The 14,203-nt window shown below is 28.3% G+C and overlaps 1 protein-coding gene across 1 annotated transcript; it reads left to right on the plus strand.

Annotated features, from left to right (window-relative positions):
* The first annotated feature begins 5,127 nt into the window (after nucleotides 1-5,127).
* Nucleotides 5,128-7,299, plus strand: LOC114171304 (NAD(P)H-quinone oxidoreductase subunit 1, chloroplastic-like). Its single transcript, XM_028056426.1, has 3 exons — nucleotides 5,128-5,814; nucleotides 6,612-6,643; nucleotides 6,702-7,299. Exons 1-3 carry the CDS (start codon nucleotides 5,501-5,503, stop codon nucleotides 7,247-7,249), a joined length of 894 nt encoding a protein of 297 aa, XP_027912227.1. The 5' UTR covers nucleotides 5,128-5,500; the 3' UTR covers nucleotides 7,250-7,299.
* The last annotated feature ends 6,904 nt before the right edge of the window (nucleotides 7,300-14,203 follow it).

Raw genomic sequence — 14,203 nt, forward strand, 5'->3', positions numbered from 1 at the left:
AGTTCTTCGGCAATAGTCAAAAAACTTTTTGAATTATGGATACAAGAATCCAAATTCAATACGTAATTTTAGTATTCAAAGAAGATTCTTTCAGAATCTTCTTTTTCAATTTTTAAATCCCTTTTCTTACCGAGTTCCATATTCATGAGATTCATCAATATTTATTTGTTTCGATGTAACAATAAATTGCTATTTTTAACAAGTAGTTTTATTGGTTGGATAATAGGTCATACTTTTTTTATAAATGGATTGAATTTTTATTAATCTGCATACAGCAAAATAATTGGATTAAATCTAATGTCCGTATTCAATCAAAAAAGACATTCTGTCAGAATTTAGAAATTATATGTTTAAAATCTTTGCTGTTTTCTTATTTGTTACCTGTTTATATTATTTAGGAAGAACACCTCTCCCCTTTTTTAATAAAAACTATTAGTATTAGAAAGTAAACAAAGCAATGAAATTTCTAAAAAAGGAAAAAAAAAGATAAAGATATGTTACAAAAACCTCTTATAAATATTCTTTTCAATTATAAACGATGGAAGCGTCCATTTCGATATATAAAAATAATGAATTTGAAAACATGGTAAAAAATGAAATTTCAGAATTTTTTTTTCATACATATCAACGTGATGGAAGAGAAAAAATATCTTTTACGTATCCACAAAATTTATCAAGTTTTGAAAAACTGATGGAAACAAAATAGATTTCTTCACAAAAAGAAAATTTCCTCTGATGATTTGTATAATGATTCGTACTATAGGAATGAAGAAAAATAAACAAATTGAGCAATGAATTTATAAATCGCACAAACTGATAGATAAGAAATTGATTTCTCTCGATATATTCGAAAATAGAATTCGATTTTGTGATGATGAAACTAAAAAAAATATTTAACTAAAAGAAAAGATCCTTTGTTAAACGGACCCTTCCGTGGACAAATAAAAACGGTTTTTCAACCTCAATCCAACATGAAAAAACTTACAAAAAAATAACATTTTTATAAATAAAATTCAAGATATCTTTCTTTATAATAAGATTTCTAAAAAGAATAATAGTAATTCTCCAAAATTAGAGGAAAATAGAAAACATTTGATAAAAATTATTAGTAACTACATTTCTTTTTAATCTAATCAGTCAATTTTCATTAGTGTCAAGCTTAAATTCGCACGTACCTTATTTATTTACAGAACCTGAACAAGTAAAATGAATTATAATTATGACGCAGAAAAAAACAAATAATCAAAATATTATTTGATGCAATTACAACTGATTTGAACGAAAAAGAAAAGTAAATCGAAAGAACACTAAGTCTATTAAAAGAAACGAAATCTGTAAAAAGTACCTCGGTGGTCATACAAATTGATGGACGAATTAGAACAACTAGGTGGAAAAATTGAAGCAGATAATTCTCAAATTCGTTCTAGAAAAGGCAAACGTGTAGTCATTTTGACTAATAAAGATAAATTTTTTAAAAATACAAGACTTATCGTGATCGTGGAGATACTGAAAATAATGAACAAAAAACGAATTGGCTTTAAGACGTTATTCCCAACAATCGGATTTTCGAAGAGACATAATCAAAGGATCTATCCGTGCTCAAAGACGGAAAACAGTTACTTGGAAATTTTTTCAAAAAAGGGTGCATTCGCCGCTTTTTTTGGATAAAATTGAAAAATCAATATTCTTTTCTTTTCATAGTTTAAAATCAATGAAAAGATTTTTTATGTTAAATATTTGGATTCGTAAAAAGACAGAATTTCAAATTTTAGGTTCTATAGAGGAAAAAACAAAAAAAGTCCGAAAAAAAAGAGGAGGAAGCAAAAAGGAAAATGCAGAAAGAAAACGTATAGAAATAGCAGAAGCCTGGGATAGCATTATATTTGCTCAAGTAATAAGAGGTGTTTTATTAATAACCCAATGCTTTATTAGGAAATATATTCTATTACCTTCATTTATAATAATTAAAATACAATTCGTATACTATTTTTTCAAATTCCAGAATGGTCTGAAGATTATATGGATTGGAAGAGAGAAATATATATTAAATGCACGTATAACGGCGTTCAATTATCCGAAAGAGAGTTTCCGCAAAAATGGCTAACAGATGGGATTCAGATAAAATATTATTTCCTTTTCGTCTAAAACCTTGGCATAAATCTAAAATACGATGTAATGAAAACAAAAAAATTCAAAGAAAAAAAGAACTTTTGTTTTTTAACAGTTTGGGGGATGGAAGTTGAATTGCCTTTTTCTAGTTCCACGAAAAATCCACTTTCCTTTTTCGACCCCATTTTAAAAGAACTAAAAAAAAAAGAAAAATTTGAATTTTTCACTTTTCTAGTTCTAAAAGTTTTAAGTGAAAAATTCAAACTGTTTCTAAATATCGTAATAGAAAAAGCAAAAGGGATCATCCAAAGTATTCTTGAAATTATTAGAAAAAGTATAGTATTCCTCACGAAAAAAAACAAGAATTTTTAAATTTAAAATATTTTTTTATTAAAAGGAAACCCCCAAAACTCGATGAATTGAGCGAAAACAAAAATATTCAACAATTTGGAAGAATAATTCAATGATTTCTGAAGCAACCATTTCAATTCAATCGATAAAGTCGACAAATTTTTCATTGAAAAAAAATCTATAAAGGATCTCAATACTAAGAGAAAAGTAGTTATTAAAAAATAGAAAAAATGAAAAAGAAGAAAAGAAAAGAGGACTTGGAATTCCCGAGACAAATATTCATTCGAAGAAAAAATTTATGATAGTAAAAGGATAGAATTCGAAAAAAAATTTTGCAGATATTCCAAAGAAGAAATATTAGCTTAACTAAAAAATCACATTCTTTTTTTCAATTTTTGATGAAAAAAATATACATAGATATCTTTCTATATATCATTTGTATTCCGAAAATCCAGCTACAACTTTTTCTTGAATCAACAAAAAATTTTTAAATAAATGGCTTTACGATAATGAACCAAATACAGAAAGAAGTTATAAAACAAATCAAAGTATAATTCCCTTTCTTTTAAAATTACACAAATATTTTAATAATAAGAATAAGAATGCGAATTCACATAATTATTTTGATGTCTCCTTTTTGTCACAACCATATGTATTTTTAAATTTGTTACAAACCCGAATTATTAACATAAACATATATAAGTTAAGACTTCTTTTTCAATATAATAAAAATTTTTTTTTCTGAAAAATGAAATAAAGGATTCTTTTTTTGGAGCACAAGGAATAGTTCATTCTAAAAGAAAACAAAATAACCTGCTCAATTCTGAACTAAATCAATGGACAAATTGGTTAAAGAATAATTATTATCAATATAACTTATCTAACAGTAGCTGGTCAAAATTAGTATCACAAAAATGGAGAAATAGAATCACTAAATGTGGTGTAACTCAAAATAAAAATTTAACCAAATGGGATTCATATGGAAAAGCCCATTAATTCTTTACAAAGAACAACAAGGAATCCCATTAAAAAAAAAATTAGAAAACAATATAAATACGATCTTTTATCCTATAATTTTATGAATTATGCAAATAAGAAAGACTCATATATTTATCGATATAGATCCCTATTTCAATCAAATAAAAACACAATGATTTCTTCTAATTACAATACATATAAAAAGACTTATTTGATAGAATAAGTAATATTTTTATCAAGAATTATATAGCAGAAGATACTATTATTATAAATCCGGATAGAAAATATTTGGATTGGACGGGAATCAATAGAAAAATACTAAATCGTTCCATATGCAATCCGGAATTTTGGTTCTTTTCCAAATTTGTGATATTTTATAATACATTTAGGGGTAACTCGCAAATTATACCAATAAAATTACTTTATTTACATTCTCTTTTTTTACATTCTAAAGGAAATAAAAATGTTAGTGAAAAGAATATTACTAGAAAGAAAAAAAAATAGATGTTTTTAGAACATCGAAAAAAAAACCCAAGAACAATATGGAGGCAGAACTTCAATTCTTAGTAAGAAATTTTTTGAATTTCCATTTAAACTGGAAAAATTTCTTAGGTCAAAAATATTTAACAATGTAAAAGTATATTGTCTCCTTATTAGATTGACAAATTTAAGAAAATTACTATAGCCTCTATTCAAAGAGGAGAACTAGGTCTAGATATTATGATGATTCAAAAACAGACGAATTTAACTCTTTCAGGCTTAAGGAAAAAGAAAATAATAAATTTAGGAAAAAGAACTATTTGTTATCGAACCAGTTCGCCTGTCTAGAAAAAATAATAAACAATTTTTTAAGTATAAAATGATGGGTTTTTCATTAATTCATAAGAATAAACGCAAAATTTATAAAAAATACTCAGAAAAATTCATGTTAATAAGAAATTTTTTGATAAATACATTACAAGAACAAAAGATCAAAAGATAACAGAAAACAAAGAAAACGAGAAATTTAATTTACTTGTTCCTGAAAACATTTTATCTGCTAGACGTCGTAGAGAGTTGAGAATTAGAATTTGTTTAGATCCAAATAATATAAATAGTATGCATAGAAACACAATATTTTATAATGAAAATAAAGTCCAAAATTGTTTTAAAGTTTTGACTAAAAAAAGAAATGAGAAAGAGAAAAAAAACTAATGAATTTCAAAATTTTTCTTTGGCCAAAATATCGATTAGAAGATTTAGCTTGTATAAATCGTTATTGGTTTAATACCCATAATGGAAGCCGTTTCAGTATAGTAAGGATACATATGTATCCGCGTGTGAAAATTCGTTAATCTAATTTTGTTTTCTATTTAGCATATGTATCTATCTATAGATAGATACATAGGTTAAACAAATACACGTATTTTGGTATGGCATTGATTTTAATTCAATGATGTATACATAAAAAAAAGCATTAACAAAATTATCTTTTTTATCTAATGTAATGTATACAATTCTTTTTTATATATCAAACTAGTCTCCTTTATACTATATCTATTTAAATTCTCTATTTCAATTGGATTGATTTCAGTTATCAAAAAAATTAGATTTCGGATTTCTATCAAAAATTAAAAATGAGTGTCATTCTAATTACTGATCAATAAAAATATCTATAAAAATCGAGGAGAAGGAAAAACTTTTATTTTTTTATGGTAAAAAAGTCATTTATACCTGTTATTTCACAAGAAAAAAAGGAAAAAAACCGGGATTGGTTGAATTTCAAATATTCAAATTTACCAATAGAATACGAAGACTTACTTCACATTTTGAATTGCACCGAAAAGACTACTCATCCCAAACAGGTTTACGTAAAATTTTGGGAAAACGGCAAAGATTACTGTCTTATTTGTCAAAGAAAGATGGAATACGGTATAAAAAATTAATCAATCAGTTTAATATTCGGCAGTCACAAATTCGTTAAATTGAAGAGTAATTTTCAATTATTCGATTTATTAGATCTTGAATTTGGATGAACTTTTTTTTTAAGCGATTCATAAAAGAATAAATCGAGCAAAAACCTATGAATATCTCAACGAAAAGAAAGGACTTCATGATAGTCAATATGGGGCCTCACCACCCATCAATGCACGGTGTTCTTAGACTTATTGTTACTCTAGATGGTGAGGATGTTATTGATTGTGAACCGATATTGGGTTATTTACACAGAGGAATGGAAAAAATAGCGGAAAACCGAACAATTATACAATATCTGCCTTATGTAACACGTTGGGACTATTTAGCTACAATGTTCACAGAAGCAATAACTGTAAATGGACCAGAACAGTTGGGAAATATTCAAGTACCTAAAAGAGCCAGCTATATCCGAGTAATAATGTTGGAGTTAAGCCGTATAGCTTCTCACCTACTATGGCTAGGACCTTTTATGGCAGATATTGGTGCACAAACACCTTTTTTCTATATTTTCAGAGAAAGAGAATTAATATATGATCTATTTGAAGCTGCCACAGGTATGAGAATGATGCATAATTTTTTTCGTATCGGAGGGGTAGCGACTGATCTACCTTATGGTTGGATAGATAAATGTTATGATTTCTGCGATTATTTTTTAACAAGTATTGCTGAATATCAAAAACTTATTACGCGAAATCCTATTTTTTTAGAACGGGTTGAGGGCGTCGGTGTTGTTGATGTAAAAGAAGTTATTAATTGGGGTTTATCAGGACCGATGCTTCGGGCTTCCGGAATACAATGGGATCTACGTAAAGTGGATAATTATGAATGTTACGAAGAATTTCATTGGGAAGTTCAATGGCAAAAAGAAGGAGATTCATTAGCTCGTTATTTAGTTCGAATTGGTGAAATGATAGAATCCATAAAAATTATTCAACAGGCTTTGGAAGGACTTCCCGGCGGTCCATATGAAAATTTAGAAATCCGCTGCTTTGATAGAGAAAAGAGCCAGAATGGAATGAGTTTGAGTATCGATTTATTAGTAAAAAATCGTCTCCGAGTTTTGAATTGCCAAAACAAGAACTTTATGTAAGAGTTGAAGCCCCCAAGGGAGAATTAGGGATTTTTCTAATAGGGGATCAAAATGGTTTTCCTTGGAGATGGAAAATTCATCCGCCCGGTTTTATAAATTTGCAAATTCTTCCTCAATTAGTTAAAAGAATGAAATTGGCCGATATTATGACAATACTAGGTAGCATAGATATTATTATGGGAGAAGTTGATCGTTGAAATGATAATTGATTTAACAGAAATACAAGATATACATTTTTTTTTCAGATTGCAATTTTTGAAAGAGATATATGGAATTCTTTGGGTATTTGTGCCTATTTTTATTTTGATATTAGGAATTACTATAAGTGTACTAGCAATTGTATGGTTAGAAAGAGAAATATCTGCAGGGATACAACAGCGTATTGGACCTGAATACACCGGTCCTTTTGGAGTTCTTCAAGCTCTAGCAGACGGAACAAAATTACTTTTTAAAGAGAATCTTATTCCATCTAGAGGAGATATTCGTTTATTTAGTTTCGGCCCATCTATCTCAGTCATATCCATTATAATAAGCTATTCAGTAATTCCTTTTGGCTATAACTTTGTTTTATCTGATCTGAATATTGGTGTTTTTTTATGGATTGCTATTTCGAGTATTGCCCCCATTGGACTTCTTATGTCAGGATATGGGTCAAATAATAAATATTCCTTTTTGGGTGGTCTACGAGCAGCTGCTCAATCAATTAGTTATGAAATACCATTAACTCTATGTGTGTTATCGATATCTCTATGTGTGCTTCGTTGAGACATAAATTTTTTGATACTATTTCTTATAAGCCTCTCCTTATATTTAAAGTACAAAAGAATCTATAAAGAATATATATATATTCTTTTCGCATTTGGATTGAATAATTGAATCAGATAGTTATATGAGTGCAATAAAACAGCTTTTTTTGAATATAATTTATAGAATACTCTATTACTTATAGAGAAAGTATGATGATTTCAAATTGCAGTAAAAATATTGAGTCTAATTTTCTATGTATAAGAATAAGGTGAAAAAATCAATGAAATTCTAGAATTAGATTCTATATATTATATTCTATGTATAGAAGTGGTTGTTTTTCCCAAGATTTGTTGATTAGTAATCCTGTCTTGAAGCGGACGCAAAAGACCAACCTTTTTCAAATTTTCAATATCATTTGTATGAATTAGCATACATATATTAACAAAATTAAAAAAAGGCATTAATATAATAAAAAAATTAATGGATGGCTAGAAACACCAAAATACACAAAAGATTAGTAACGTATATTTCTTTTTTAAATTATCCAATTTATGTATAATATAAAAAGAATACTAATGGGGACTTGAAGTTGGTAGAAAAAATAAGGCAGTACTCCCCCCAATTCCGATCTAGAGTATACTTCCATCCATTGATTGAATAAATAACTATCAGGAACGAAATAATCCTTTAATTTTTTGAAGTCCCCTTTTGCTTGCACAAAAAGGAATAAGATAAGAGGTAAAAGTGATCTCCTTTTTCTTTTTTGTCTTATATACTCCATATTTATGGAGATAATCATAATTTAAAAAAAGAACATCTAATTATTTTTCGGAATCGAAAATGATGTGGGAGTTCTTGATAATTTTAAAAGAGTATTTTATGCAAAAATGAAATTAAGTTATTACTCAACAAATTTAATTTTGAATTTTTTAAAGGATGAGATCAATTCAGAAGTACCTTTTGTATTTTTTATTTATCTAAAGAAATTCAATAAATGTGCAAATGTTTTATTTTTTAAATAAGTGTGTATTCATTTAAAAATTTTTTTAGAACAGACAGAATTCCATGGGTCTAATTCAGAACCGTCCGAGAAAATAGAATCTTATCTATCTTAGGGATATATCAAGGGAGAAATAATTGGCCGGGTTCTTATATTTTTTTAAGGCTTTAAAGGAGCCGTATGAGATGAAAATCTCATGTACGGTTCTGTAATAGAGATGGTAACAGTAATGTCATCACCGACTAGGATTATCTAACAGTTTAAGTACAGTTGATATAGTTGATGCACAATCCAAATATGGTTTTTGGGGATGGAATTTGTGGCGGCAACCTATGGGTTTCCTCGTTTTTCTAATCTCTTCCCTAGCAGAATGTGAAAGATTACCTTTTGATTTACCAGAAGCGGAAGAAGAACTAATAGCGGGTTATCAAACCGAATATTCCGGTATCAAATTTGGTTTATTTTATGTTGCTTCCTATTTAAACCTATTCGTTTCTTCCTTATTTGTAACAGTTCTTTATTTTGGTGGTTCAAATTTCTCTATTCCGTACATCTTCGTTTCTAATTTTTTTCAAATAAATAAAACATACGGAGTTTTTGTAACGATAATTGGTATCTTTATTACACTAGTTAAAACTTATTTATTCATATTCGTTTCTATCACAACAAGATGGACTTTGCCTAGGCTACGAATAGATCAATTATTAAATCTTGGGTGGAAGTTTCTTTACCCATTTCTCTTGGTAATCTATTATTAACAACGTCGTCTCAACTGTTTTCACTGTAAAAAAAATGTGGACCTTCTATATTCAAAATTCAGAACTTGTTTTAAACAAGAGAAAGAAAAAAATATTCAGAGCTATTCACGATATGTTCCTTATGGTAACTGAATTCATAAATTATAGTGAACAAATAATACGAGCTGCTAGATATATTGGTCAAGGTCTCATGATTACCTTATCGCATGCAAATAGGTTACCCGTAACTATTCAATATCCTTATGAAAAAATAATCTCATCAGAACGTTTTCGCGTCGAATACATTTTGAATTTGATAAATGCATTGCTTGTGAAGTATGTGTTCGTGTCTGTCCTATAGATCTACCCATTGTTGATTGGAAACTAGAAACTGATATTCGAAAAAAACGGTTGCTTAATTACAGTATTGATTTTGGAATCTGTATATTTTGTGGTAACTGTATTGAGTATTGTCCAACAAATTGTTTATCAATGACCGAAGAATATGAACTTTCAACTTATGATCGCCACGAATTGAATTATAATCTAATTGCTTTGGGTCGTTTACCAGTATCAGTAATTGATGATTATACAATTCGAACAATTCAAATAAAATGATTTCAAAATTCTTCACAAAAATAATTGAATTTCTCTATATATAGAATAAAAAAAAAGATATTCTATTTTTTTGAAATGACTCTTTGGCATAAAGAAAAGAATGAAATTCATTGATTCTATAACAACTGTACCTAATAACAATTCACATATCTTATCTTAGGATTTGGTGAATTTCTATGCACAGATAATTTTCGTATTTAACAAGTTTTTTTCCTGGTCATATCAATAAGGTCATGAAATTTCTATTTATCTTTTATTTTACATATAATGGATTTGTCCGAATCGCTACATGATTTTATTTAATCTTTCTTGGATCAGGTCTCATATTAGGAAGTTAGGAGTAGTATTGTTTACGAATCCGATTTTTTTGCTTTTTCATTGGGACTAGTTCTTGTTTGTGTATCTTTATTCTATATTTATCAAACTCCCATTTCGTAGCTGCCTCACCGCTACTTATTTACGTGGGCGCTATAAATGTTTAATAATATTTGTTGTGATGTTTATGAATGGTTCGGACTATTACCAAAATTATCATGTTGGACCGTTGGGGATGGAATTACTTTGATGGTTTGTACCAGTATCTTTCTTTCACAAATAACTATATTCTAGAGACATCATGGCACGAAATTATTGGAGACAAGACCCAATCAGATATGTATATATATATATATATATATATATATATATATATATATAATTGTTTACCAATTTACTAGATTGAAAATGTTTAATTTTTTGTGTTCAAGGATTATGTTCCAATGTCACATTCAGTAAAGATTTATGATACATGTATAGGATGTACTCAATGTGTACGAGCCTGCCCAACAGATGTATTAGAAATGAACCTTGGGACGGATGTAAAGCTAAACAAATTACTTCTGCCCCAAGAATAGAGGACTGTGTTGGTTGTAAGAGGTGTGAATCCGCCTGTCCAACAGATTTCTTAAGTGTTAGAGTTTATTTATGGCATGAAACAACTCGAAGCATGGGTCTAGCTTATTGATACGTTTCAAAAAGAACCGCATACAAGTATTTTTTTTACTGGCAAAAACCCGGGCTCAAAATATTTTTTTATTTGAGCCCGGGTTTTTGTAGTCTAAGTATATCTTATTTTTATCATGAATTATTTTCCTTGGTTACAACAGTTATAGTTTTGCCATAGTCGGAGGTTCTTTAATTGTCTTATTTCCCCACAAAGGAAATAAGACAATTAAATGGTATACTTATTGTACATGTTTATAGATCTTCTTCTAATAACCTATGTATTTTGTTATCATTTCGAATTAGATGATCCACTAATCCAATTGACAGAAAATTATAAATGGATCCATTTTTTGATTTTTACTGGAGATTCGGAATAGATGGACTCTCTCTAGGACCCCTTTTATTAACGGGATTTATCACTACGTTAGCTACGTTATTAGCTCAACCGATTACTCGAGAATCTAAATTATTCTATTTTCTAATGTTAGCAATGTATAGTGGTCAACTAGGAACATTTTTCTTCTCAAGACATTTAACTTTTTTTCATCATGTGGGAATTAGAATTAATTCTCGTTTATCTACTTTTATCTATGTGGGGTGGAAAAAACATTTGTATTCAGCTACAAAGTTTATTTTGTACACTGGGGAAGTTCTATTTTTTTATTACTGGGAATTCGGGTATGGGTTTCTATAGTTCTAATGAACCAACATTAAATTTTGAATCATTAAGTAATCAATCATATCCCTGGCACTGGAAATAATCTTCTATATGGGATTTCTTATTGCTTTTGCTCTCAAATCACCAATACCCTTACATACATGTTTACTTGATACCCATGGAGAGGCGCATTACAACACTTGTATGCTTTTAGCCGGAATATTATTAAAAATGGGAGCATATGGGTTGGTTCGAATTAATATGGAATTATTATCTCACGCTCATTCTATATTTTGTCCCTGGTTAATGTTATTAGGTTCCATCTCTTGGTCAACGCAATGTAAAAAAAAGAATAGCTTATTCCTCGGTCTCTCATATGGGTTTCTTAATTTTAGGAATTGGTTCTATAAGCGAGACAAGGCTGATTAGGGCTATTTTACAAATAATCTCTCACGGATTTATTGGTGCTGCCCTTTTTTTCTTGGCAGGAACTAGTTATGATAGACTACGTCTTCTTTATCTCGACGAAATGGGTGGAATGGCTATCCCAATGCCAAAAATGTTCACGATTTTCACTACCTTATCGATGGCTTCTCTTGCATTACCAGGCATGAGCGGTTTTGTTGCAGAATTTAATGTATTATTGGAATAATTACCAATCAAAAATATCTTTTCATCACAAAAATACTCATAACTTTTGTAACTGCAATTGGAATGATATTAACTCTTATTATTTATTATCTATCTTACGTCAAATGTTTTATGGATACAAGCTTTTTAATAAACAAAATTCTTATTTTTTTGATTCGGGGCCACGAGAATTATTTATTTCAATTTCTATCCTTATACCCGTGATAAGTATTGGCATTTATCCAGATTTTATTTTTCATTTTCGGCTGACAAGGTTGAAGCTATTCTCTCTCTTTTTTATAGATAGTTTTTGGGAATAAATGAAAAAGAAAAAATAGAAATCAATCCGATGCACAATAAAAAAATGGATTTCTTTTTGTATTTTCTTAATTACATAAAAATGAAATTGAATTCTAATTGAATATTTTTGTTCTTTGTGAGAACCCCTTGAATCAATATTACATTACTTGATTCAATGGGGTCTTAATCATTTTATTGGGAGTTTTTTTCTTATTCTATAGAATGTTCCCAATATTTGTGAATTTTTTTGAATTAATTAGGTGTAAATGAACGATAACTATGTAGTCTATTCCTAAAGATTTATCCTAAATAACATATCCAAATTATAAGAAAGCCCATGAAGGCCACTATTGAAGAATTTCTATATTCCAATTTTTTTATTTTTTCTAGTATGTAAATAAATTGTGAAAATAGTCCAAGTAATAAAAGCCCAAGTTTCCTTTGGATCCCAATTCCAATATGATCCCCATGCCTCATTAGCCCATACTGCTCTAGATATATTACCTATTGTTAAAAGATAAAACCTAGATTAATAGTACGGTAACCCCAACAATCCAATTGTTGAATAAATTGATATCTATAATAATTTCTATAAGATGAATAAAACGAAAAAGGAGTTTGTTGTAAAATATTCTTTTTATCATTCATATTCATATATTTGATTTCAGCAAAAGAAAGGATTCATTAAAAAAAACAAAGTCTTGCTTTTACCAATAATTTGTATGAGTTCTTGAATGTAATGACTAAAATAGCCACTGATATTAATGATCCACATAAAGAGTTGTATAACCCAATTCATCATACTTGCGTGCATCATTAACCAATGGGACTGTAAAGCAGGCACTAATTTTAAGGATTCATGCATTTCGGTTAAAAGACCCGAAGTAGCGAAGCCTTGGGTAAAAGAATACTTGGTGTTATTATTGTATTGAAATAGTCATTTTTTTTTGTTTTTTGAAGCAAAGAACCATATAAAAGATAGAAAAAGTCCATGAAAGAAATATTAAAGATTCATATAAATTACTAAATGGTAAATGGTCTGAAAAAATACAACGAGTAACTAACAATCCTGTGATACAGAAAAAGGTTATTATGATGCTTTTTTTGAACAAATTGTATAATCCTATGATTTCATTGCCTAATAATAAGGTTATCAAATGAATTGAAATTAAAATAGATACGACCGAAAAGGATATATGAGTTAATATATGCTCTAAAGTGGAAAATACCATATAAAATGAAAAATAGAAATACTTGGAATAGAAATAATAATTCTTTATAGGAACTTTTTTTTAGAAGATAAGATACTGCTACTCGGACTCGAACCGAGATGCTCTAGCACTGCTTCCTAAGAGTAGCGTGTCTACCAATTTCACCATAGCGGCTTACTCGAAACCATAATAACCCAATTTTAGTCAATTGTCGAGATTCAAAGAATCAATTAAAACACAATATTTGTTTACTAAACATTCAATAAAATAATTTTAAAGAATTCTACAAGAATCTATTAAATATAGAATGTAAATATCCTAAATTCATAACTGAATCTTATATTCTAAATAAATTTTATATTCATATTTTTGTATTTAAAAAGAGTCGTTGAATCCAGTTAATTGAAATTATTCTAACGTTTATATTTGTTACAAAAAAGCTTTTTGAATTTCCTGTAAAAATAGATTGCCCTAATGAAAAAGCTTTTAATGCTGTAAAATATCCCTTCTTTTTCCATAAGTTTTTCGATTAAGTTTTTTTGATATAGACGTGCGCTTTTTTGGAACTCCATAGAATTAGTATAGTTTTTTATTGTTATAGAATTTTATGTGAAAGACATTTGCGGTAAATTAAAATTAAGTTTATCTCTAATTAGACATATATTTTATATATTTGAATTTCCAATTTTTATTATATTTATAATAAGAATATAATACTTTTTAGAAAGTTTTCCCCAAATCGCTATTTCTTATTGTAATAAAAACTGAATTAGTTAAGTTAAATTTAATGAACTAAACCAATGTTCAAAAAATATTGTCCAAAGAGTCAGAATA

This window comes from Vigna unguiculata, unplaced genomic scaffold (genome assembly GCF_004118075.2).
Source record: "Vigna unguiculata cultivar IT97K-499-35 unplaced genomic scaffold, ASM411807v1 contig_20, whole genome shotgun sequence".
NCBI lineage: Eukaryota > Viridiplantae > Streptophyta > Magnoliopsida > Fabales > Fabaceae > Vigna > Vigna unguiculata.

Bases quoted from the DNA above. Each gene is read 5' to 3' on its own strand.
- LOC114171304 (XM_028056426.1), top strand. From the start codon at position 5,501: ATGAATATCTCAACGAAAAGAAAGGACTTCATGATAGTCAATATGGGG. The intron at 5,815-6,611 runs GTTGGAGTTAAG...ATTAGTTAAAAG, and splicing joins AGCTATATCCGAGTAATAAT to AATGAAATTGGCCGATATTA. The intron at 6,644-6,701 runs GTAGCATAGATA...TTGATTTAACAG, and splicing joins CGATATTATGACAATACTAG to AAATACAAGATATACATTTT.